The 27,400-nt window shown below is 39.9% G+C and overlaps 1 protein-coding gene across 2 annotated transcripts; it reads right to left on the bottom strand.

Annotated features, from left to right (window-relative positions):
• Nucleotides 1-13,014: 13,014 nt before the first annotated feature.
• VASH1 (vasohibin 1) lies at nt 13,015-27,139 on the bottom strand. Of its 2 annotated transcripts, XM_014064392.2 has the most exons (8): nt 27,056-27,139; nt 26,425-26,797; nt 18,304-18,392; nt 17,634-17,690; nt 16,574-16,648; nt 15,181-15,562; nt 14,334-14,446; nt 13,015-13,102 (listed from the first exon to the last, which is right to left on the bottom strand). In XM_014064392.2, the coding sequence occupies exons 2-8, from the start codon at nt 26,704-26,706 to the stop codon at nt 13,030-13,032; spliced, it is 1,071 nt and encodes a 356-aa protein (XP_013919867.2). In that variant the 5' UTR covers nt 26,707-26,797; nt 27,056-27,139; the 3' UTR covers nt 13,015-13,029. The 2 variants fall into 2 exon arrangements, with proteins under 2 accessions (XP_013919867.2, XP_087582742.1); XM_087726616.1 differs by having other exon boundaries at nt 26,425-27,112.
• Between the last annotated feature and the right edge of the window lie 261 nt (nt 27,140-27,400).

The raw sequence follows: 27,400 nt of genomic DNA, 5'->3' as shown, positions 1-27,400 counted from the left end.
TTTCAGAAAAGTTGTAAATTCACTCAGTTGAGTCTAGAGAAAGAGTGAACTGAGGCCCTTTTTGTGTGAGGCTTTGGTAATGCCCTCTGGTGGATGTTGTAGGTTACACTTACAATGCATTGCTCGACAAGATGCTAGAAAAGATGAATACTAGACCTCCCTCAGGAACTCACAACAATAATGCCTAATTTTCAGATTCTTTCTCTTACAGGAGCACATAGAAAGAAAATTAGTCTCTGCAAATAAATTTCTGAGTGATTAGAAGAGTCTTATCTCTAATTTAAGTTTTTCAGTTGGAAAAAGTATCGTTCATTATAGCAATAACACTTAGACTTACATACCACTCTCTAAGCAGTTTACAGAGTCAGCATATTGCCCCCAACAATCTGGATCCTCATTTTACTCACCTCGGAAGGATGGAAGGCTGAGTCAACCTTGAACCAGTGAGATTTGAACTGCTGAACTGCAGCTAGCAATCAGCTGAAGTCGCCTGCAGTACTGCACTCTAACCACTGCGCCACATGGCTCATATATTATAATTCTTACTAAGATTCTTAACTGCATTTCGTTAATTTTTGTGCTCTTCTGCGGGTTGATTTGAAAATTTTTAGGTTAGAATTCCAGATCTGTAACAATTTGCATGTAGACTCAAGCTACAGGAGGTAATGGTCAATCCTGTTACACAACTAGGTACTTCAGGTACCGTGTTTTTTTCACCAAGCTATAATTGGAGGGTCCCGGTGTTCTGCACAAACTCTGGCCTGATAGGTATATAAATGTTCCTCTTAGAGCAGAGATAAATAGCTTATGAGCCACATGCAATTCCAAGATTGCATCAAAACTCTGGTTATTGGAAAAGAGAAGGAACGTTTCTTAGTTTTAAGGGGAAAAATCAGGTAAACTTTAATAAAAAATACCCGCTTGCCAAATTTGGTTGAAAATCCTAACTCCATTCCCTCTGCTCTTTGTGGCATATGCTTTCAGCCCTAGGTGTAGCTTTCTCCAAAATGTTTTTGTACTGATGTTTTTGTACTGATACTTAAGAGTCAAAGAGACTTAACTCTGCAGTCCAGTGGTGGGTTGCCAATATTTTTACTACTGGTTTGGGTGCATTCCGGCGCATGCTCACACGATGCTTTTAAGCATGTGCAGAAGCAAGTGGGCAGAGCCTCCTGCCACTGCTACTACTGGTCCGGACCAAACCGGGAGCAACCCACCTTTGCTGCAGTCTTACACTTACTACTTGGGAATAAGTCCCATTGTACTCCAGATATCTTCTGAGTATCTGAAGCATACAAGACTCTGTTCTTAAGGATCTAAATAAGAGAAATATGCAGGATTGGAGGCTTTCATCAATACAATAAAAGCAGCAATGCACTGTAACCCTTGCCCCTTTTGTACATGCACATATCCCAACATACATATAAAAAAGGAGTTTGTGTCACAATGACATAAAACAGCTTTTATTAATTTGTCTTCCCTTGACGCCCCCATCTCCGGCAGACCAGCCTAGGCAAATCACTTTCATTGTTTGCCAAGAAAATTATGTGGACTGTCTACCTTGTCACTGAAAGCTTGATTTGAAGTAACTGTTTGTCTTTAAAGGTAAGGACCCACTTTAAAGTTTAAAGTATTATTTAGAGGCACATTCATATGTATTCATATTACTTTGCCTCTTCTGAAGACAGTTCATTAGTTGTCCCCCCCCACACACACATTTCTTATTTCTATGTCCACTAACAAATGCTGTGTTTATTTTATGCTGCACTCTCACTGTATAGTAAACAGATGGATTAAATAATTGGTTTCATTTGATGGATTATATATTTGAAAAAAATAATCCAAATTTTAAACAGTTGGGAGACTTTCAGATAACTTTTTTAGCCTAACAACCAGCAAAATTTCTCACCTATCGTGGTTTTCTGAAAGTAGTCTCCGATCTCTTCTTAAGTAACATTTAGTTCAAGTCATACACTAGAGATGAGATCTAACACTATTCTAAAGCAGCACTAATAGAATAAAAAGTGTTTTGATTTGAAAAGAATGGATCACATTCTTGCTGATTTTCTCACAGCTGCTTCATCCATGTTAATGGTTTACACAAGATATAAAACATTACAATGAGTACCTGTGGTGTCACAGAAACATCATTTTAAATGAGTATGGAAAAGTGAAATCCTATCACTTAATTTCATCAATTTAAGACGTAATTACTTTTTAAGACTTTAAAATGAGTTGGTCACTTGAAAAAAAGTGGTTGGGGAAAGATTTTATAAAAACTGAAGAACTAAGAAAACTTATTGGATGTAATAATGGAAGGGCCATAATCTCAATATATTTCAATTGTAGAAACTAATATAGTAATCTCTTCATGAAGGTTTGTAGTAATCCTGAGTACAACTGCAATTCTCTGTGCTTAAGTATTGTCATTTTGAGCATGTTAGAAAGGTAATAGGATATATGCCAGCTCTTTACTGGAAATAATTCTCCGTTGGAATATTGTTAGGAGCCTTTCCCTGCTTAAAAACAACTCATTGCAGTTTTGGCAGTACAGAATAATCATTGTAGAATTGATGGTTGCAATATTACCGATGTGTATTGTTCCTGAACAGGCCATTCCTGGAAGTCTGACATCACAATGTACCCAAATATGCTACTTTTTATTTGGGGAGAAGAAGTCTTACTAATTAATGACAACATCAATAAACAATTGTTTTATGACTCACAAGATTAAAAATATGCAGAAACAAACTTTAATTCTGAACAAGAATTGGGATAAGGAATACAAAATTGAAGGATAACAAGAACTAAATCTATACAGGTTCAGTATCAGTAGTATAAGAACACAGAACCAGAAGGTGAGGGTAGTTCACAAAACATACACAAACATGATCATCTATAAAGAAACAAAACTGCACTTTGCTGTCATGACAACAGACCTGAAAACAAAATAAACTGCTAAAATGTGATAAATACTGATTGTCTTAAAAGCAATGCCCTCATTTCCCTTGGAACCATCTGACAAAATTAGGATCTCCACACTACAAGCAATCAGAATTGTTTTGAGGCAGGTGGTTAGCATATCATGCCAAGAGTGGTTTGTAGATAATAAGACATCTGTTGCTGAGATCATGCTTCGTTCAGATTTCCCTAAGGAGCCTAGCTAAGCTCACTTTCTGGCCAATTAGCAGGATAGGTCCAGCAGTCTGTGACAGAACCGCACTGAAAACTCCTTGCACACATTTTTAAGATAAAGTATATTTCTGCACAGAGCCCTAAAGCTAACTGCTGATTTGTTTTATGGCCAATCTGTCCTTAACATAAGGCAGGCATGAACTTTGTTGTAGGGGCCTCTTCAGTGACTAGTAAGTCACTTAGTAAGTGTGCCATTACTGATTTCTTAGTAAGATATCAGTAATGACACACAATCACAACTGTACATTTATTTTCCATTCACCAGCCTCTGAGAACTGCTGAATTGTTCATCAAAAGCGGCTTCCCCATGACAAGAATTATGCACATTGCAACATGTATGCAAAAACTGTTTTCAAGACAGCAAGACCCAGGGCTTTAAGCTGATGTTGAATTAGTGGGTGATCACATTAGATTTTATCGTATCTATTGATTTGTGATACAAAAGTAACAGCCAGGCTAATTGGAGGCTGAAGAATAAAGACACAGATGCTTTGTACATTATCCAGTGCATAAACATTGACAATGGATATCACAACACAGAGACATATAACCAACCAGTCACAAGATTTGGAAGTGCAGAACGTCAGCTAAGGCTTTCAGCAAATATTGTTGCTATGTGATCATAAAACAGACCTAATACTGATGAGTATTGTGCAAACCAATTTAAATACTGTATGTTGGGTCTGGATAGCAGCAATTATGCATAAATTAAAAATACCAGTGCATATGAGGAGAGAACACCATAGTAACACCATTCTGCTGTAAAATTTCTATATTTTTTTAGTTCAGCTCTGCTACAGCAAACATGACCTCTTCCCTTCTGTTCAGGGCTTAAGGGGAAGTTTTCAGTTTTTCTCAAGTCTCAGTCCAGGATTGTATTTTTTCTCACAACTCTGTACAGTTGCTTTCATCACTTCTACAACTGATGATTCCACACATAGATAGTCCACAACTTATTACCATAATTGGGACCGGCACTTCCACTGCTAATTGCAATGATCATTAAATGAATTATGCCTGGTTTTATGCCCCCCTTTTTTACTATGGTCATTAAGCGTATCACCCAGTAATTAAGCAAATCTGTCTTTCCACAATGACTATGCTTGTCAGAAACTGGCTGGGGAAGTCAGAAATGACGATCGTGTGATACTGCAACCGTGTATAAATACATACAATCCCAGTTGGCAAGCACCAGAATTTTGATGACATCATCACAGAGCTCTATGACAGTCTCATGTAAGGATTGGTCCCAAGTCAGTTTTTTTCAGCGACTTTGAAGGTCGCTAAGTGAATGGTTGTTAAGTTGAGGACTACCTGTAAGCACACAAATTCACACAGCTAAATAAGAGTGTATCAGGGATGAACCCACAATTTTATAGGATGAAGCCTTAGTGGAGATATGCAAAATATTTGATTCACCCTAGCACCAGTCTTTAAGCTGCATCTTCAGGCTGAAAGTGGTGGATAGGAATACTGGTGCACCTTGTTGCTGTGTTCTGTCCAGGATAAGGCTAGGCAACATTTACTAAGCTCATTTATAAATGCAAAGCATTGTGTATGAGTTCAGCACCACTCTAATCACTATAAAGCAGCTACAGTTCAGAATCTTTTAATCTTTACTACTTAGTGCTTTACGGGAAGCCACCTAGAATTAACAAAATGCAACTACTGTAATTTTTCGGAGTATAAGACACACCAAGATTTTTGAAAAGGTAAATTTTTTAAAAAAGTTTTTGCATTCTGCAGACCTCCCAAATCCTCTGCACACCTCTTTTTTTTGTGAAAAACGGGGCATGCAGAGAGTTTGAGCGGCCTGCAAAGTGTTCCTAGGGGCTGGGGGCGCAAAAAAGAGCAAAAAATGGCCCCTTTTTTGTAAAAACGTGCCAGTTTTTTTGCCAAAAAAGGGGGATGCATAGCCTTTAGGAGGCTTGTAGAGTGCTCCTGGGGGCTGGGGGGCAAAAACTGGCCCATTTTTCTCTCATTTTTGCCCTCCCCAGCCCCCAGGAGCATTTTGCAGGTCTCCCAAACCCTCTACACATCCATTTTTGTGAAGGGGACGGGTTTTCAGGAGGCCAAAAATGCTGTATTCAGTATATACCCAGATTTTCACCCTCTCTTTTGGGGTGGGGGAAGGAAGGTGCATCTTATACTCTGAAAAATACGGTACCTATAAACCCCTTCACGATCATACTTTAACATGTTTAGTCATACCTATTCAAGATACTTTGGTTGTAGCTTAGTTCTGCTTACTTGCATTAATGGATCATGAATTGAAGATGTTGAATCCATCACTGTTACCAGTTTTGTGAGACGTATTTGTTATTTGTCAGGCAAAAGGAAACCCCAACAGAAGATGTAGAACAGTACAAAACTTTAGTCCCCCAGCTACTGTTCAACTATTTAAAAACATTAACACTATTTTAATAGGACAAAGCCCTTCCATGATGGCATACAAGATATACATCTACTACACAAACAGAATCAAATACCACTGATTACAGATTAAATCACCAGGCCTCAAACGTGAAAGCCAGCAAAATAAATTATTTTCAGCACTATCTTGAATATGCAATTAAAAGGCCTGAGGATTCCCTAATGGAAACTCATTGGAAAGGCCAAGACCACTCTTTGAAAGGCCCTGCCCTATGTGGATGTACTGAGAATGTGATAAGTTGATATGCATGGAGGCAGGCTTTCAAGTAATTTGAGGCCAAGCCATTTAAGGCTTTAATGGTTATATTCAGACCTAAAACTGGTCTCAGAAACATACTGACAAACGCATGGATAACCATTCAACTCCCAGGACAGCTGAATGGCCATAACCTGCATGTTTTCAATATACAAAGGCAGCCCCAGAGACAGAAAATGGCAAGAAGGTGACAGCAGGGAGAAAATAGAACTGCTTAATTCCTTTTTTGCATCTGTCATGCAATGGGGAAAAAATGATGCAACCTACCAAAACCAGCACTGTGAGAGACAGAATAGGAGGGCAAGTCAAAGGATGCAAGAAATTGATACGAAAACACCTAGACGAGTTCAAATCGCCAGGACTATAAGGTTTACACCCCCAGGATTCTGAAGGAGCTGGAAGATGTGATCTTGGATCTAAGAGCAAAATCTTTCACAGCTCCTGGACTACAGGGGAACTACCCAGAGAACTGGGGTGGGGGAGCTGATGTTCCAATCTACAAAAAAAAGGGGGAGGGAGTGGATCCAGGAAAGTACAGACCAATCAACTTGACATTAATGCCTGGGGAAATCCTGGAAAAGATAACCAAGCAGCAGATTTGTTAGCATCTACAAATAAACAAGCCATTACCAGAAGCCAGCATAGGTTAAGTTTGCAAGACAAATTTATTGTCTTATTTGATAAAGTCACTACATTAGTGGATCAAGGAAATGCTGTATAGTATACTTAAGACATTTGACATTTCCCACAATGACTATGCTTGTCAGAAGCTGGCTGGGAAAGTGATCGTGTGATACTGCAACCATATGTAAATACTTACAATGCCAGTTGCCAAGCACCAGAATTTTGATGACATGATCATGGAGCCCTATGACAGTCATGTAAGGATTGGTCCTAATCCTTTGACACAGTAAGACCGTAACCTACTTCTTAGGATAGTTCTAAGATAGAACAATGTGGGATAGACAGTACTACCACCAGATGAACTCACAGTTGGCTGATCAACTATCCTCAGCATGTAGTTCTCAACGCAACTACATCTACATGGAGGGAAGCATGCTGTGTGGTACCTCAAAGTTCTGTCTGTGTTCAGTGCTCTTCAACATTTTCATAAATGATCTAGATGAGGGGTAGCAGGAGAGCCATCTGCTCTCCTGCTATCATCTAATTTGCAGATGATATCAAGCTGTGATGAATTGCTAACACTTTGGAAGATAGCAATTCTCAGAAGGATCTTCACAGACTTGAGCATTGGGCCTTATCCAATAATATGTTGTTCAGTAGTAAGAAAAGTAAGGACCTGCACCTGGGCAGGAAATATCTAATACCACAAGTATAGAATAGACAATACCTGGCTATTCTATATCATTAACCGTTAGTGGGATCTAGGTGTCCTACTGAATCTCCACTTAAGTATGTGCCAGTAGTGTGTTGCAGCTGCCAAAAAAGCCAATGCAGTTCTAGGCTACATTAATATCAAGATCATGAGAAGTGGGGAAAAAAACTGCTTGATATACACTAATGAGGCCACATCCAATTCTGGTCAGCATGATACAAAAATGATGTTGAGACCCTAGAAAGAGTCCCGACAAGAGCAGCTAAGATGAGAAGGGGGTCTAAAGGATAAATCGTATGAGGAACTGTTAAAGGAATTGTTAAGGATATGACTAGTTTAACCAAAATAATAATTAGGATGTCTTCAGGTACATGAGGAGCTGCCACAGAGAGGTGGGGGTCAACTTATTCTCCAAAGCTTCAGAGGATAAACCAAAAAGCAATGGGTGGAAGCTTGCTAAAGAGAGATCCAACTTGGACCTAAGGAGAAACTTCTGGACAGTGAGAATAATTAGCCAATGAAACAGTTTGCCTGCCAGAGTTATGGGTGCACCATCACTGGAAGTTTTTAAGAAAGGATTGGGCAACTATTTGTATGGCATGATATAAGGTTTCTTGGCATGGGCAGAGGTGTGGGGTAGAAGACCTTCAAGAGTCCTTCCAGCACTGTGATTCTAAGTGTCACTAATACATTAACTGTCAAACTAAGATTCATTTCTTTCAGAAAGTGTCACAACTGGCATAGCACTTTCAGCTCATATAAATCATCCCTGGGCCTAGAAGCCACCTTAAGTTCCCCACTTAGCTATAATTCCCAAAGTGCTCATTTTGACCTGTCTGGAAAAGCAGCATCTAACACTAAACATAATGATCTAGCCAGACTGGACAGCTAGCTACTTTTCATCCCCAGCAACCTCTAATCTTGCCTTGTCCAGATTAAGTTTCCTCTTCTGAACTCTCACCCATCCCAAAGGGTCTCCAGACATCTGTTCAAACAGCCTAGTGTCTCTCTAGAGGAAAATAATAAGTGGATCTTATAAACCTCAGCTCAAATACTGAATGACTCCTTGGTGGACTCCTCTGTGAAATGTTGACTTCCACCCCCTCCTCTTCAGTTCTGCAGTTAATACAAATAAGGTCAGCAAGCTCTTTTAGAATTTGACAGGAGATAAAGGATCCTTTCTGTTCTCTGACTTAACATTCACCAGAAGCTCCAAAAACTGTAGGCAAGTACCCAGAATTACTGAGGCTGGGAGACAAACCAGAAGGGAAAACATTATTCAGTTTAATTTTTCACTGTCATAGCATCCTCCAAAAATAATGCTCCGTTTTCTCATCTTTAAAACTTGTAATGCTCAAAATTGGATTTTCTGGATGAACCTAGATTTTCTGGACAGTGAACTGGCAAAAGTCAATATTAGATCCTGTTACATCAAACCCTAACTTACTAGACAGAGCTTTATCATGTGGAAAGATTCTACCAGTTCTTAACTTCCTACCCTCTTCATTCTAAGAAAAATTAGAAAGATAAATATTTCCCAACCACTAGCAATGCTGATTGTGGCTAATAGGCACTGGAGTCCATTAGCTGGAGACTCAAGGCTTCTCAGCCTAAAGCATCTTGATGCTCTTCTGTATGCATGGATTTGGTCTGATCTGAGCTCACTACCTCTCCTCCATGCTGCTGTGGGGTTTGCATAAGGCATTACAAATCAAACTAGCAGTTGACTAACTAAAAGTTTTGCTTCAAGTTACAGAGAGGCCAGCTCTTTCCATGATGGAAATTTCCCCCCTCCTACTACTCAAGGACAAGCTTGCTAACTGGGAATTCTAAGAGTTGAAGTCCACACATTTTAAAGTGATCAAGGTTGAGAAACATTGCACTAAGTATGCAATTAAGTTATCCATTAAAATTTGTAGTTCTGCTTTGAATCCCTCAAATTTCTCAACTAAATTCTTCTCTCTCCGAGCCAACAAATATAAAGTTCAGTTGTATGTTTTATTTATTTTCACCTTCCTATTATTACTTATAACAGAAATATTTTGAATGCTTCAGAATGGAGCCTTTCTTCAGAGAGAACTAATGGCAGCTATCATTTCATACAAGGCCTTGGCTAAATGTTGAATGTCAAGGATGTAATGCTTTCTTCCCATTTCGTCCTGGAATTTGGCTCAACTTTTTCAATAAATCAAGCTTAACATTGATTTCAGTCACCACCATATCAAGGCCTTCCCTGCTGTTGCCATTTATTTTTTAGAAGGCTTAACAGCTGCAAAATATATCAATAATGGTGACAAAGCACATAGTGAATACAATTCTGATGAGTGAGATTTTTTTAAAAAGGAGGATACTTAAATATTTTGCACAGGCAACTGCTGATATATTAATATACAATTTCATTAGAATTTCACTATATGTTACCTAAAAACTAGAGTCGGTGTTTAAAAAAACCACAATAAAATATTAAAGATAAATATTGTCCAATTCCTGTGTTTTCTTCTTTACTTTTATAAAAATGAAAGGATTCAGACAACCCTTTTCTAAATGCATCTTTGTGACATGCTTGTTCTGGGCAGGAATACTTGTATATATTCTGTAGTATTATGCCACATATAATAAGATCACTAAAGTGGTTCCCAGGAGGATTAATGTGATATGTAGAGAGTAAGAAATATGATTTTGACAGAGATATGCAATTCTGTTACCAAAGCAGCAGTGAAACATACCTTAAGTCCATAACAAACCATAAACATTTGGAAGTGGCTGAAACAGACACTTCACTAATTCATAGGAGTACAATGGGGAGTGGGGGGAGGTACAGCACCATGATACTTCTAAGATTCTGTAATTATAGTCAAACTCAAGAAAAGTAGTTTTAGTCTTCCTGGCCTGATCTACATGGTGGGGCTAATAGGATACTTCCACCTAGTCTTAATTACAACAAATATATGGAAGCTGGCCTGCTCTAATCAATGGTCTATAACAGGGGTGTCAAACTCACATCATCATGGCAGTGTCACATGACTTATCGGGACTTTCCCCTCCTTCACTAAACCAGGTGAGGGTGTGACCAGCACGTGAAGCATCCCGCCTGCGGGCCGGGAGTTTGACAGCCCTGGTCTATAATATCTTTATTTTTGAAGGAAGTCACTGGATCCCACACAACTCTATATGAGTATTACATAAATAGTAATGATAGGTTAAAGATTTTTTTCTGAAAATGTTCCCCTTTAACCAGGAAAAAAGTCTAGAGTAAAATAAAATATGAAATGATCTGCGTGGAGTAGAGGAAATATCATTCCAGGCTCTTTTCTAGTAAACAGGCATTTTATGTGGTGGTGGTGGTGTCCTCCAGATTTGGCCGAACTGGTAATGGCGGCAGCAGGAGGCTCCACCCACCCACCTGGATGCTTCTGTGTGGCACGCAGGAGCGCACCTGAACATGTAGTGAAAAAATTGGCAACCCACCACTGCTGGCTATATCCATATTATAGCCATGTTATGAATATATATATCCTACACTGGTAGTCAGGCTATGAAATCACACATGGCATGATCTCAAAATTTTATTATGTACTCAGCAGTTAAAATCAGTGTGGGAATATTTCATGTATGCTTCCTTGTCATTGCCTCTAAATTATCTAATGTATAGTAGATCTCTTCCGCATTTTTGAGCCCATATCATCCCCTTTTCCCTCTTCTCAGTGTTTATAAAATGCAACACTCTTCACCAGAAATGCTCTCTGCTTCTATAGGTAGAGAGACATGCAAGGCACACCAGAATCTTAAGTGTTTAATTCATAGCAGGTCTATTCTGCTAAAAAAAACCATAATGTTTTTAAAAACCCTGAAAGATAATAAATATTTGTGACAAAGATGGTAGGGAACAATAACAATAAAATCTAGGAAAGCTGCATCCTAAATTGGAGAACAGAGTTGGTCAAGTGTTTTAAAATCTCTCTAGGTTTCTCTCCTTATATTATAGAGAATCACTTCTTTCAGTGATTTGCATGTACAAACTGTACAGTATATGGAACACTTAGCTAATAAACTATGATTAAGTGAAAACTTAGCATCAGATTGCTTAGAGGTTTCTCAAATTGCTGTCATCTATCACATTTCTTTTCAGGTAAATTATTAAATACCAAATGACCAGGTTTTCCTGCTTTCTGGGTGTCTACACATTTTTTTTAACAATGGCCACTACAGATTTTTCTATTCGTGCCTCTAAAGCAGGGCTCCCCAAACTTGGCAACTTTAAGACTTGTGGACTTCAACTCCCAGGATTCTGGGAGGAGAATCCTGGGAGTTGAAGTTCACAAGTCTTAAAGTTGCCAAGTTTGAAGACCTCTGCTCTAAAGCCTACCAACTTATTTCCACTTTGCCAGGTCAGTGTCAAAGGGACTGAACTATGGAGCAGGTTCATAACTAAGTTTGGCTTCTGCCAATATTAGCAACCCTATTTACTTAATTAAACATCCAAGAGTAAAAGATGCATTACTAAAGTAATGCAAATTCACCCTACAAAATATAGCGTTGAGAAAAGGCAATAAAATACTGGTTCCACAGAAAAACCTCTGTGTTTCTACCCACTTTGCACAAGTCAAGAAGGGGTAGGGGAGAAAGAATCAGAAAAGAGAATACAGAAAGAGGCATATCCCAGGTTCTGATCCCTGTGTTAATATCTAAATACACAGCTACTACGCAACACACTCTAGGAACCCTCAGTATACAATTTCATACAGCAGGAATGAATTCACATCTTGTCGGGGAGAAAGAGCAAGGGTCATGTTACTATAAATGAGTAAGACACTCTTTTCCAAGAAACGGGAGACGTGTTTAGCCAGCAGCTTTCTCTCAACGAGACACCCTCCAGATGGCAAGACTGCAATTCTACCCATATGGAGAGTATCAGGTTGGGGCTGCTCTGCTGCCACCCAAAAGCTTCTATTACTCTAACAACAGTCAAATCTAGAATAGCACCAGAAAGTGAGGAAAATGGAAACCTGGTCTCCAATTAATCTCTAGAATGCATTCACAATCGGGTACCGCCACAAGCCAATTAAGCTACAGCGTACATCTGACGTCCATGCCCCCAAAACACAGGCAGTTCCTAAACTATCTTCTATTTACAAAAAGTGTATCTTGGGGATCCAGCTAGCCAGTCTGCAGTGGGAGTTGCACAATATGTGCATTTTCATCCTAGACAGTCCATCGTTTGAAAAGAAAACACTAGGATCACACTGATGATTTTAGAGCATATGCAACAATTCGGTACGCTTTCCCCACTCCCCAAGTTATTAAAAATATTAAAATTCTCAGAAAATACAAATTAAGAAATTCTTCCATAGGAGTCAGTATTATTATTATTATTATTATTTTGCTTCTAGCCCCTGTTTATCTCCTGAGATCTCCTGCTAACTTGGTTCCTTCAAAAGCAGAGAGGAGACATATAGTTTACTATGGGGCTTTTTGAAGTCAAAAGCATTCTACTTCTGCGTGGGCTGAGAAACAGCAAGGGCTTTTTACTGTTACTTTGCAAAATGTATCTTCCCTTGCCACTATGTAGAACAATGAATAACTGGTGGAAGATCTTTTTAAACTTTGTTTGTTTGTTTGTTTGTATTTAGTTCCTGATATAATGCAAAGAAATTGCTACCCTCTAATACACAGGATATCACCTCCGAGTAAATCAATACCTTTGAAAATATGCACTTTGTACCCTCTGCATCCCCTCCCACACTGCACATCTTATAGGTAGTATTGGTTCAAATGCTTTCCACCAAGTGGTCCACAAATGAGAAGATTTTTATACTCTGATTTGGTAACCATTAAGATCGGGCATGGCTTTGGGTTCTGTAGGTTTCTTGTCTCCAGATGGTCTGCAGAATGGAGAAAAGAAAAGAAAAAAGCGAATGAGCAAATGAAAAGAGTCTGCACCTTCTAACAATAAAAAAAGTCTTTAGCTATTTTAGAATCTTAAATTGTTATCATTATCTGTAGAGCTTAGCTAGGTAATCATCCCACATGTTCTTCAAAGACACTTTCTGGACATAATTAAAGCAGAGTTCTCAAAGCCTTGACTTGGCAAAAGCACCAGGCTAAGTTTTAATCAACATCAGTATCTGCTCTCCTTCTGTGAGTCATACAATAAAAGTCAGGAAGAGATTTGTCATCCTTTTGTTGCTAGAATGGGGGCATGAGACAGAGACTGGAAGCAGTGCCTGTTTCCTTCTATTAATGAGCTTTCGTTATGACAATGAGCTTACAATACAAGAATGCAATGGGTGAAGGCAGTTTCTTGCAGATGGCATCTGCTATTTTTCTCTGATGAGTACTCACAGAAGGGAGGAGTTTGTGCAATGCTTTCCAAGGATATCCATATTCATATCTATTCTAACTCAGATTTCTAGCAAACACCCTTGTTGGGATTAACACCACTCAGCAAAGAACATAATTGCATGTAAGGTGAAGGTAAAAGTTTCCTTGTCCAGTCATTTCCGACTCTAGGGGCTGGTGCTCATCTCCATTTCTTAGCCTAGGACGCCAGTGTTGTCTGAAGACATTTCAGTGGTCATGTGGCCAGCATGACTATACACCGAAGATGTTACCTTCCCACTAAAATGGTACCTATGAATCTATTCGCATTTGCATGCTTTCTAACTGTTAGGTGGGCAGGAGCTGAGGCAAGTAATGGCAGCTCACCCCATCATGCAGCACTCAGGCCTCAAACCCAGACAGTCAACTTTCCAGCTGACAAGCTCAGCGTCTTTAACCGCTGAGCCATTGTGTTCCCTAGATTGGCATGTAAATATGCAACATATTGCTCTGTTGGAAAGAAGTTATAATTCAGTTAATGGTCATTCTCTAAAATCCATGAAACTGATCATTCAATCAATCATTTAATTTCAAAATGTCACTGGGAGCAATAACCGAACAGGTTGCTTAAAAGCAGAGAGAAAGCCAGTGTGAAGCGTATATACTGAGACAAGAAGAATTGTGTAAAATATGTCTCTACTCACGTAGGAGAAAAACCTTGTGTACACTTAAATTATAGCAAAATCAAGGAAACCAAAAACTACATAAAGGCAAAGCAAAGTATTGCAGGCTTACCGCCTTTCTGTCCGGCTATTGCGACGATGTGGACTGGATTGGCTACGTTGTGGGGATGATACATCCTTTTTCCTATCCTTGGTGGGTGATGGTGGTCCAGTAGCTTTGCTGATCTATGGAAAGAAAAACTTCATAGCCTTAGGCTTTTCTCTTGGTGCCAAAAATAGGAAGGAGCTTGCCGTATTTTTAGCATCATTTAGGTCTTTTGAATGTTCAAAACACTGCAAAAACATTTGTGTATAAAATCCCATCTAAATATATCTACAGAAAGAGCAAGTTGCTGCTAATTATCATGCTAATAGGAAGAGAAAATTTGCCAATGGAACACTTCCAAGACTTAAGAAACATCTAAGAACAATTATTCTTCCTTCCAGTAGTAAAAAAATAAAATTGTCTATAATAGGTTTCATCTTCAAGCATGCAAATAAGAACAACTCAACCAAGTGATGTTTAACTAAGGTAGGGGTGAGCAATCTGAACTATACATGAATTCCCCCCCCCCCCCTATTTTGTAGATCCCAGAGCCTCTTCAACTCTGATTTCCAAGAATGGATGAAACAGATTGGCTCAAGCACCTTTCTTTCTATTCTCTCCTCTGAAACAGGTCCTCTCCATTTCAGGATGGGAACTAGACAAAAATTACAGCATAAGCCCAACACAGGCTTAACTGTTATAAAATAAATAACATCTTCCAAGACTTGTGTACAACATTGTCCCTCCTGTTCTAAATCATCAACCCAATGAGTGTGGTTCCAAAATCATCCACAGACACTCACTTAAGGACACTCATCCATACTTTATAAAGGTAGACTAAACAACCCGCTCTTCTTTTTCCCCTTCACCTCACCTTTAGCCTCACGTCACGGGAATGCCTCTCAAGCTCCTTGCGGAAGTCCTCGCGACTCAGCTTCTCCACATCCAAGACGGAATGCTTCCATTCGATCTGCTCCACACTGTGTGGGTCATGGGACACACATTGGCCAAGCTTCACCTTTTTGAGGGTGTGCCAACAGCACCGATAGGCCTCTTCATAGTCAAAAATAAGCTCACTCAGTGTGCGGAAGGTGGGAGCTTTGTACATGAGATCCTCGCGTCGACTTATGCCAAGCGCCCCATAGTGGCCCCCAATGTTCACTCCCAGCACAATATGGTGGAAGTAGTTCCCTGAGAAGTAAGTTTTGAAACTGATGGGGAAGCGGTCCAGTGTTGGCATGTGGTTGGTGAGGTAACTATTGATGATGAAATATTCAGGAAATAGGTGGTATAACAAAGTAAAGTAATGAACCATCCCTCAATTTTTTTACATATTTTACAACCTTTCTTGCCACAGTTAAGTGAATCACTGCAGTTGATAAGTTAGTAACCCAGCTATTAAGTGAATCTGTCTTTCCCCATTGACTTGGCTTGTCAGAAGGTCGCAAAAGGGGATCACATGACATTGAGACACAGCAATGGTCATAAATATGAACCAGCTGCCATGTATCTGAATTTTGATCACATGATCATGGGGACGCTGCAATGGTCGTAACTGTGAAAAATGGTCACAAATCACATTTTTCAGTGTCGTTGTAACTTTGAATGGTCACTAAACAAACTATTGTAACTTGAGGACTACCTATATGGCATAGGTTTGGGGAGGTACTTCTAAAGCATCTGGAGGACTATGTTTTTCTATGTGACAAAATACAAAGCCTATTTTCTCAATCTGTAGATAAATATCAATTGAGTAACCTCCAGAACATCCATGTGTTTGGATCTGGCTTTGGTGCATCAGATTTCTTTATGTTAGTCTTCAAGTCTATGAGCTTGGGCAGATCATCTAGCACCATAAATTCAAAAGTTTATAAGGTCCCAAGGCACCCCCTGACACTAATTCTATTACTAATTCAAACATGCTGTGCAGTGAAAATCCCATTCCTATTGCTCAAATGGTGTTACAACAAAAGCAAGGGAAAACCTATAATTAAAAGACATACTGGGACATAAGGCACAATTCTCTCAAAAGGCGATGCGATTCCTAGATTATTAGTACAATAAAAAAGGAATCTGCCAGTAAACTAAAAATATTCCTAGTTAGAAAATGAGGGCGTCCCTTGTTTTTGCTATTATGCTTCTTGTCTAAAGCAAGAAAAAAATTTAACATATAGTTTGCATATCAGAGCATAAGTATAGTAGGATTCAGGTGTTATCTTCAAGTGAAACTGTGTATATCCATTTAATCTTCTAAAATAAAAGGATACATTCCTAGGATCACAGCCTCCAAACACTTGATTGGCAGGGCTTCCTTTGTCATTTCTTTGGCCAGATCCATCAGCCTGTGAGACAAGACAAAGAAACAAGCAAGAATATTAATATTTTAAAGGTTTTGTCAGATAATATATAGGTGGAGAACAGCCTGAAGAAAATGGGAAATAACTGCTTGATCATTAAAGAACAGAAAAGAAATTATGATGATGGGTAGTTCCTCTTCACTTCATACTTTTTTTTTTGGCTACCAATACAGAATTCAACATTCAGTAAATTTTTGTCTTCTAAACCAGATTAAAGCTTTGGTGTATATTTAGAATAATTTTAGTATAACCCTATAGTTTTGTATGTTTAATCTCTATCATTAAATGTCTCAGGTTAAGAGGCCCAAGTGTGGCATTCAGTGGAGGCTTAAACTACATGAATGCCATTGCAATCAAAAATAATAAGCACCTCCACCCATATTTATTACATCAGCTAGACACAATTATGGCTACGTTGCAAGAGGTCAGAAATCCTGAACTGTACTGAAGGAGATGGAAGGCCTGGGAATCAAGCAAAAATTGCTTCTTTAGCAGATTATATAATATTTTTGCTGGGGCTGTTTCATGGATCTGCAACTAGAGAATACTGTATTCGTTTAGGATAAGGGTAACGGTGGCTCAGTGGCTAAGACGCTGAGCTTGTCAATCGGAAGATCAGCAGTTTGAATCCCTAGAGCCACATAACGGAGTGAGCTCCTGTTACTTGTCCCAGTTTCTGCCAACCTAGCAGCTGAAAAGCATGGTAAAAATGCAAGTAGAAAAATAGGAACCACCTTTGGTGGGAAGGTAACAGCGTTCTGTGTGCCTTCAGCATTTAGTCATGCCAGCCACATGACCACGGAGACGTCTTCGGACACCACTGGCTCTTCGGCTTTGAAACAGAGATGAACACCGCCTCCTAGAGTTGGGAACGACTTGCACATATGTGCAAGGGGAACCTTTACCTTTTTAGGGATAGGGGTAAGAAAAAGAACTATTTTTAAAATAAGGCTGGAAAGACGATACTTACCCAGTCAAAGGTCTGCTTTTCTTGATTTCAAAGAACTGTGTCCCAGTGTGATTGTATCTGGGAATAAGAGGTTAAGGTATGCTTGGCTTGGAAGAGCTGCTAAAAGGGGGGTAGAGGAAGCATAAGCAAATTGTTAAAAATATTAATAGATGTTAGTGTTTTTGTATGTGGGAGTGTTGTTTAGAGAGCCTACAGTGTGCGCAGTAGAAAAGTTTACTTTTCTTTCACCACTAATGATCCCCACAAAATCCACTCCAGCTTCTCCCCCCCCCCAACAAAAAAAAAACAGCTAGCAGTCCTAGTGAGTCTAGCAGCAGCAATGTGCACTCAAAGCACTCCCCATTTGTTCTACAGTCCCAGGTTTTCCTCCATGCACTTGGAAAGGAATCAAGTGGAATGCCTTTTGTATGCTGTATTTCTGGTGCAGCAAAGCAAACTTTGAAACAGGTTAACTCTGGCTTCCTTACAACAATGGTGACCGAATGCCTAGGGAATAAGCTAAAGGAAATGAATAAGGCAGTAAAGCCACTGGCTCCTAAAAGAGAGAGAGAAGGTTCTTTTTTCAGTAGAGCTGAGATGTTAATGAGTTATTTCCTTTTGTGATCAAGCAAGGAAGTTGCCTTGCTTCTCTTTTCATTTCTTGGGGATTCAGATATAGCTGAAAGGATACTGAAGTTCCCTGATGTAGCGCTGTATAGCTTCCAGGCGCTCAGGGATGAGAGTGGTTGACTGTAGAGTAGGCACACTTGGTATGGAGATCTGTGAAGGAGGAAATGAAATTCAAGATCACCAAGTCAAAGATGAAATTCCATTTATATTCTAGTTGAAAGGAAGGAAACCTGTGATACTCCAGAGGCAAATCAACTGCAACTTCCAGCATCTTTCATCATAACTGCACCATCTGCAGCTACTGGAAGATGTCATTCATTAATATGAAGATTGCCACAAGGCTGCCTGCCTCAGTCTATTATAAGTAGTCCTCCCTTTATTGACTGCCTCGTGCAGCAACTGTTGGAAATTACAATGGTGTAGAAAATTAACTTTGTGTTATGATCATCACAATGTCCCATGGTCATTGGGATCACCATTCCTGTGTTTCACAACTGGTGCACATTTGTGGCCACTGCAACATCCCTCAGTTAAGCTGCACACTCAGCTTGTGACAAGCAGAGTTAATAGAGAATGCAGAAGTAAAGTAAAACCATAAGCTGTGGTCATGTGATATTTTTCACTTAGTGACCACAGCATCTTGCTTAATGACTGACAGGGAAGCAAAGCCTTTTGATGCCACATGATTTTCTGCTTAGCAACCAAATTGCCAATTCCAATTGTGGTCGCTGAGCACGGATTACTTGTAGTGTAGTAGGTTAATGTTAATAACTGACTAATATCTAATGATAATAACCAGTTAGTAAGCAAAAAAGTCGAATGATGATTTTTGTCTATGTACTCCTTTGTCTAAGCCAGAACAACGAATTGCAGAAGTGATATATTACAATTTCATGAATTCTAAGAGGCTTTGGAATTGTGGGAGTGGTAGTTAAACTCATCAGGGGTAGATAAGCTAAGGATGACTGTGATATTTAATAATACACAAGCAGAAGAGTGAGAATTTGGCATGGCTCATCTTTTCTGACAAACATTTCATGTAACGTGTATATTGTGAGAAAACAAGGTGTAAAGCTTTGAAATATCTGAACATGAGATAGTGGCATTGAGACATGCATTTATTCTTCAGAACAAAGTACATTAGGCAATTTCTGATGAATGGGAAAATATTCTTCAATTCTAGTAAGAAACAATGAAGAGTCTTTCCCAACAGGGCCGGTCCCAGATATTTGATTTCTTAAGTTGTCTTCTTCCAATATCCCTTAGCCAAGTTATTTCAGCATTTGAAGCAGAAAACCCCTTGGCATCTCCATCTTCTAAGCAGGAAAAATAGCAGTAGACTTATATACCGCTTCATAGGGCTTTCAGCCCTCTCTAAGCGGTTTACAGAGAGTCAGCATATTGCCCCCAACAATCTGGGTCCTCATTTTACCCACCTCGGAAGGATGGAAGGCTGAGTCAACCCTGAGCCGGTGGGATTTGAACCGCTGAACTGCTGATCTAGCAGTAGCTTGCAGTGCTGCATTTAACCACTGCGCCACCTTGGCTCATATTGTATGAGAGTCAATTGGTGAGACATCAGCTGCTGCTGTCTCTTTTATATCACCCTAGATTGGCTGCCACTCAACTCTGTCTAAAGGTAGAACTAGTCATAATTCCTAGGTAGCAAAGTTACAACCTTCTTTGCAGAAGGTATTTAGAGAAGCAGATCTTGGTTGTATTAGACTAGCCACACTCTTTTTACTGCTCCTTTTTTAAATGGAAGAGAAATTGTCACTGCTTCTCCCCATCTTCTTTAGTGTAGTAGGACATACGTAATCCTACATAATATAATGGAAACCACTTAAAATATGCAGGTCCTATGGCTATAATTAGTCTCATTTAAACAACTAAGAGTGAAGAATTTACTATACTACATACAGACCTGGGCCTTGAACCCAGACTAAAATTTCCATGGTATCAAGAATTTCAGTTCTGTCCCTTAAGAGACAGAAAGGGAAGAGTGAAAGACCTGTACCTCTTACCTCCAAGCTAATTGAGATGCTACAATGACACTTTCTGGTGATACATATTTCCCTGCTACAATTTCTTCCCTCAAAATATATTAATATACAGATAGTAATTCTTAAATGGAAGCTTTTTGGGGAAAAGCTATTATTTTGTTTTAAAGTCAGTGTGAACTATTAGAACACATTGATTATAGTACGGATGTTTGGGGGATTGCCTTACCATAGCCTAGTCTACACATTTGTAGATTCCAAGCCTAATCAGCTGATATTTAAAGAAAGGAATGCAAATTTCCGAAGGATAAAGTGGTTGCAATAGTCTTTTCAGTTATTATATTTGAATGACATTAAGTGTACATAAAGCCCATTTAGGAAAATGTAATTCTATTGTATTAGTCTTCCTCAAAAGGTGATCTGGGATGTGTGTGTGTGTTTTGCTCATGCTTAAACACATAAAGATGTTCTTGAGAAAAGCCTAACTCCTAGAGATTGCATCTATGAGATTCTCTTGGTGACATTAGAGAAAACATTTATTTAATGCAACTGGAGTCTTCTGTCCATAAAAGTGGAAGCCCTGTTAAATCAGCCTCCCTGATAACAAAAGAGAATGCTATTCAAATGCCAATGAATCTGAATCCATCCAATGTCCATCCAGATCTTGGCGTACAATCTGGAAAGTGTGGGAGCAAGGAATGTATGACTGGGATAATAGGGCAGAACCAGCATATTTGGAAAGTTGAGACCATGTAATGAATAGAAATGTGACCAATTGTTAAACTGTTTTGCATAAGAAGCAAAGCTGGTGAGGTTGTTTTCTGCCACCTGCTGTAGTTCTCCCATCTATTACTCCACTGTTCTTTATCTTTTTTTATGGGGAGAGGATCAGAAAGGCATATTTTCAGACAAAGTATCAGTAAGCATTTTAAAAATAATGCCTGTTCTTAGCTATGTGACACATGGAAGCATCGTTATAAGGAAAATGATATTTCCATTTTCTGCATGGGCGTATCAGAAAGCAGCTACCATAGACAACAGTAAGATTTACAACAGTTACGTACTTGGAAATGTCCAACAAAAAGACAAAGTTTCCCTGAAATAATTACAATTTAGAATATTTTTGTAGGGAAGATGGAAGTAGTAAACTGAAATTCTGTACAGCATTCAAGATACCCCAGAAGACATTCCCTATTTATAAGAACTTTTAGTTCCAGAAAATGAAGTTAGATCGGTGAACTAATCATTCCAACTGGAAAGCTATTGGAATATTCTTAATTTCACATGCTAGAAAAATAATGCTGTGGATCATCCAAAACAGATTAAATACTTATGTGGAAAGGGAGATGACAGATGTTAAAGCTGGCTTTAGAAAAGGCCAAGGGACACAAACTATTGCTGATACACCCTGAATAATTGAGAAAGTCCAAGAATAACAAAATAAGCCCATATAGGCTTCAGTGATTATTAAAAAGAACTTTAATGTATGTCAATCATATCTTGCTCTGATATCTCTTTAGGAAGATGGGAAAGCCTGGACAACTCATTGTTTCTCATGCGAAACCAGTTGAAGTAATTCTCAACTTACAACAGTTATTTTAGTGACCGTTGGAAGTTACAATGTCATTGAAAAAAGTGACTTAGGACAGTTTTTCACATAACGGTTGCAGTGTGTCCCCATGGTCATGTGATCAAAACTCAGATGCATGGCAACTGACTCATATTTATGATGATTACAGTGTCTTGGGATCATTTTAGAAGTGGGGTGCTCCCAGTTCGGCCTGGCTCGGCCGATCAGGTAGTGGAATTCAGGCTTGGGTCGCAGAACCAGCAGCGACCCGAGCTTGCCATGCCCCCAAACTGGTTTCCTCGCTGCCGCTGGGCCGCTGCCATTTTGGATTTTAGTGATTGTGCGTGCTCAGTCCACTGTAAATTGTTCTGCGCATTTAGATATTTAGATATTTATTAACATTTATAGGCCGCCCTTTTCCCTGAGGGGACTCAGGGCGGCTCACATAAAATCAGGAAAGGGGGAATACAAACAATGACGTAGACACACATAAGTAAAAATAATGAGCAACATTCATTCATCATTCGGGAGGGGCGGCTATCTTTGTCCCCAGGCCTGACGGGCTAGCCAGGTCTTAAGGGCTGTGCGGAAGGCCTGGACGGTGGTGAGAGTACGAATCTCCACGGGGAGCTCGTTCCAAAGGGTCGGAGCTACTACTGAAAAGGCCCTCCTCCTTGTAGTTGCCAGCCGGCACTGGCTGGCAGATGGAATTCGGAGGAGGCCCAATCTATGAGATCTAATTGGTCGCAGGGAGGTAATTGGCATGTGCGAAGAACAATTTACATTGGACAGTGCACATGTACACAGGGTACATCAGGCGCGGGTGTGAGTGAAGCGTACCACATAACTGATCATGCAGGTTGTGAACTGGTAGTAAACTGTCAGCAACCCACCCCTTGGTCATTTGGTCACCTTTTGCAACCTTCTGACAATCAAAGTCAATGGCGAAGCCAGTTTCCCTTAATAACCGTGTTACTAACTTCACAACTGCAGTGATTCATTTAACAACGGTAGCAAGAAAGATTGAAAAATGGGGCAAAATTCACTTAACAACTGTCTCACTTAGCAACAGAAATTTTGGGCTCAATTGTAGTTGTAAGTCGAGGACTATCTGTACACAAGTTAGGAAGCCATAGTCTGCACAGAACATAGTGAAAAAGACTCTAGGTCAGCAAAAGAATAAGACAAGGCTGTCTATTCTCCCATTATTTATTTACCCTACGTGCAAAATACATAATTGGGTGAAGAAATGTCAATAACTTACACTGCGCCTATGACAGAATTCTGATGGCTAAAAATGCAAATAACCCATGAGTTCTAGACATGAAAGTGCAGAGGTGGATGGATTCAGTGGCAGCAACTATAGTGGTGCTGTTGAGACACCTAAAGATACAGATGGGGACAGATTATTCTGTGAAGATCTGCCCATGCAGTTGTAACAGACGACACCAACCGGATGTCACATAATTAATCAAGCTGCAGCACTGCTGTAGTGCAAAGGCTTTCCTAAAGGCAGCATAGCGAGTGTACGGTTAATATTCAAACTCCCCCATTTATCTCTTGTCATGCTGACAAAACCACAGTTCATAATCTATATGTGAATTCCTGTCACTGAGTCACTAGGCCTGCCAGACATCCATATTTGACTCAGAGTTTTGGGCTGGAACTTCTCCAGATGCAAAACGTCTGCAGAACAAAGGCTTTGGAAATGTGAAGCTCTCATGTTCTGAGCATCCAGACAGCACAGCTGGTATTACATTTCAAGATATCAAGGAAAGTCAAAGCCTGGCAATAATGCACAGGAATAAAAGAAACCAAATTCTGGAGCTGCTTTCCTGACTCTGCAATATGCTCTTAAAGCAGCAGAGGATACAGAGTGCATTTCAGTACTGCTATAACTCTGAAAACGCAGCTCTGTTCATTCCAACATACTCTCTTGTTATTTAAAAGGACTCTCTCTGCATTCACTGCAACCTTTCTGAAGGCGCTCCATCTGTCCAAGATGAACAAGTGATAACACATGGCAATACTGGGAGGTGGGGAGCCATGTGCAGCATGCTCACCCTTTTTGCAGCAAGAAGCTCATTTGGGCACTGCTGCATGACAGGAAAATTGCTACCAAGTCAGTAGCTATATAGGCAGAGGCTGGCTCTGGCTCATGGTGCTCTAGAAACCATGCCTTCAGGAGATAAGGGGAAATCTGTTTTAAGTTAATAATATTCAAGGTTTGCCACAAGTCTTTTTGCCTTTGCCCAATGGTAATTCAGTTCATGGAGCCAAATAGTGATGACGACAATGTAAAATGTATATGTCATCCCAACAACTTAGTGAAGCTTGTTGAGCTGGCCAACTTAGCAATGGCACTATAATCCTCGTGTTTAGCTTTTGATGACCCAGAATGCTGAGCCAGAAGACTGGCCCTTAGGCTAAGCACATATTTAAGAACAGTTATTTGAATGAATATATCACTTGTAGGGCTGCACAATTATCTGCACAATCCAAAAGGGAAAAAGTGATCTGGTGTGCACATGGGGAAGTGTCCCATGTGTGCTTGCACACACAATGAAGCACCACCTTTTCCTCCTCAAATCGAAAGTAATTCAAAGTCCAATGTCTTGTAAGTGAAGTCTCTATTAATTGAACAGCTTTCTTCCATTCTGTTTAAAAATCAAGTGTAATTGCATGAAGGGAGACCAAGAGGCAGATGGGCTTATTTTGGTTATTTGAACAGCCTGTTCTCAGTTTCTGCTATCATTTTCAAGACTAAGCAGGTTATCACATCAATGCATTTTCAAAAAAGTTCCTTGCTGCAAGCCACCAGCATCAACAGGCCTTTGCTAGAGTGCTCTTTGCAGGAAGGAGTCTACATTTTGTCCAGTGTAAGCTAGGTAGTAAAAGCTGACACAATTCTTATCAAGTGAATTGCACTCTATTTCCAGTTTTAGTAATATACCACTTTTCATCTGCCTTTTCTAAGCTGCTACTTGCCTTTACCCATTTAACTTAGACATCTGGCATTATTGCTCATCAAGGACTTTCATGAAAATAAAGTTTGAATCACCTACTACAACAGTCTTCTCCTCCTGATAACTTATCTTAACATGGATAAGGTTATACTATAATATTTAATGAAAATAACCCAAATGTTCTTAACCTTTCCTTTGCATTTGTTCCTCTTAGCTTTGGCAGTTGGTACAACCCCCAAAACACAGTTATACAGGCTCTTAGTTTTTAATTAGAAGAACTAAATAAGAACTAATTCTTATTTAGAATTCAGATAAAGTCAATCAGTTCAAATTATACTGTCAACTTCCGGAAGTGAAGCCCGCCCTTTTGTGTGCTCTGTATAACAAGTTTAGATAATCTCTTCCAGGCTGGAAAGACAAAAGCGACACTTTTCAAAAGAACAGGAAACTGTCCAAAGAATTGCAATATCCACCTATTATTGACTCAAAACATAACTGGCATGACCTCATAACATGTAAATATCTCCCAAACATTGTAGGTTTAATATGACAAAGAATAACATTAATATACAGCACAACATAGACCTATAGTCAAAAATACAATGTTGTCCAATGTTAAAAGTACTTTTCTTCTAAACTCTTCCTCAGAGCTTCAGATTCTTAAAGCTAGTTATACTGTTTCATACAACTCTTATGGGCATATTATCTTAATGCAGTCGGTATTTAGATAGCTGTGAATGATCATGTGAACTCAACTCAGTTCTTTTTCCAGTTCAAGTATAAAAAAATGTTCAATATGGGACAGTGTCAATAAACTTAAATCAACCCAGCTCAAGTGGATCATTGCTAAAGCTAATGTAGGCACAAACCCATCAAAAAAGAAAGCATGCCCACATGAGATGTTTGCAGGAAGCAGAAGTGGGAAGAATCCATGGTATGTATTTTGTGGCATCATGACTTACATCCTTGTGTCAGGCATCATGACACAAGTGCTAAGTTGTTTTTTGCATGATGTTGTCAGGATGTGCCATTATCTTATGTCATTGTGGTTTGTTATAGCAACAGGCCCAACTGTGTACCCTTGTAAAGTATAATTTATATGGATTACTTTGTATAATCTGTTATATATTACTTTGTAATTAAAAGCACTGCAAAGTTACTGTATACTGTTGAGCTGGGTCTAAATGTGGGGATTCCTTTAATAGATTTGAACAATCTGGCTATTCTTTGTTTCGTCTATTAATGAATGAATCCAGCTCAGATATTAACACCTAGCTGACCCTTTTCTAATCTTAAAAAAAAAAAGCTAAGCAGTAACCCATTTTGATTTTAGATCGTACTTGGGATGGAAAACCAGCAGGAAATCCCATGGCAATAGGCTACCCAAAATGTTATCATATTTATATAAATAAATCTAGTTGGATATGTGCATTTAGCAAAAAACTAAGCTTAACTTAATGGCACCTTTATGAGTTAAACAGAAATTAGATTATGTTTATATGGGGATGGATCTCTCCCACTTGCAACCTTAATCTGTGATTCACATCCATTCATTGTCAGACTCAAATTAGAAAAGGCATTGACTTCCAGTTGACTGATGTCAAGGAAGCAGTTTCCTCCAATATTCTTTTTTGGAGTCCTCTCACCTTGGGTAGATCAGTGGCTCCCCGGATCCTCATAGCTACTAATTCTCCCTCAGGATGGATCTTGGCCACATGTTTCCACATTCTTTCCCAGGTAGCCTCATTGATGGGAAGCCCTCCACGGTTCACAAAGAAAGGGACTCCTCCATCTCGGAGGTCTTCATCTCCATCTTCTTCTTGCTCTTCTTCTCTCTGGGCCACTCCTTCCCTGGCCTGGGACCTCTGCAGAACAGCAGCACCACCGCCACCACTATCCACTTTACAACCTGACATCCCAGCATCCATCAAGCTCAGACCACAAAACCTTTGGGCCCCTTCAGATGGCTTGAGACAGAAGAGCTGCTGCTGAAGACATAGCAGTTAGAGTGTGGAGGCCCTTTAAGACAGACAGACAAAAAGGGTGGGGCTCATTCATAAAGGGGAAAGAAAAGTGCAACAGCAACGCTGAGGTTTTTGAAATTCTCCAGCCAGGAAGAAATGAGGCTATTTGCTTTGGGAACTTCAGAATTTCTGCTCAGAAAGAGACCCGCCTAGCTGTCTCTCAAGGCTGCAGAGATAAACCACCACCAGGTTCCATCATCCGGAGAAAGGAAAGGAGGGAAGGTGAGGATCTGGGAACACAGGACTCACTCACCTAGCTGGACATCATTAGATGGTGGCCACCAGGTCCGGGAAAGCATGCCAAGAGCAAGAGGGAGACGCTAGAAGAGCCGGAGGAAGGCGATCTCTTACCCACCCACCCACCCCACGCAGCGGAGAAAAGAGAGGCAGACAAAAGATGAAGCAGCAGGCTACACTCAGGCAGGAGGGCGGGGAGGGGGCGCGAAGGAGGCGACTTTCCCCGCGTTTCTGGGCGGGGAGGGGGAGTCTCTTCATGCAGCCAAAGCCCGCCCGCTGCAAGGCAGGTGAACTCAGCACGGGTCACAATGCGCTGCCGCCGGGGAAGGGAGGGCGAAGGAAGCCAGGGCTGTTGCTGCTG

Source organism: Thamnophis sirtalis, unplaced genomic scaffold, assembly GCF_051295495.1.
Source record: "Thamnophis sirtalis isolate CommonGarterSnake01/CBP01778 unplaced genomic scaffold, rThaSir2_p1.2 scaffold_1, whole genome shotgun sequence".
NCBI classification, from domain to species: Eukaryota; Metazoa; Chordata; class Lepidosauria; order Squamata; family Natricidae; genus Thamnophis; species Thamnophis sirtalis.
The sequence above is the reverse complement of the archived record's forward strand: the minus strand, read 5'-3'. Positions and strand labels throughout refer to the sequence as shown.

Coding starts and splice junctions, on each gene's coding strand:
- VASH1 (XM_014064392.2), bottom strand. CDS start 26,706: ATGGATGCTGGGATGTCAGGTTGTAAAGTGGATAGTGGTGGCGGTGGT. Junction 18,393..26,424: donor GAGCCACTGATCTACCCAAG/GTGAGAGGACTC, acceptor CCTCCTTCACAG/ATCTCCATACCAAGTGTGCC. Junction 17,691..18,303: donor CGCTACATCAGGGAACTTCA/GTATCCTTTCAG, acceptor TCTTATTCCCAG/ATACAATCACACTGGGACAC.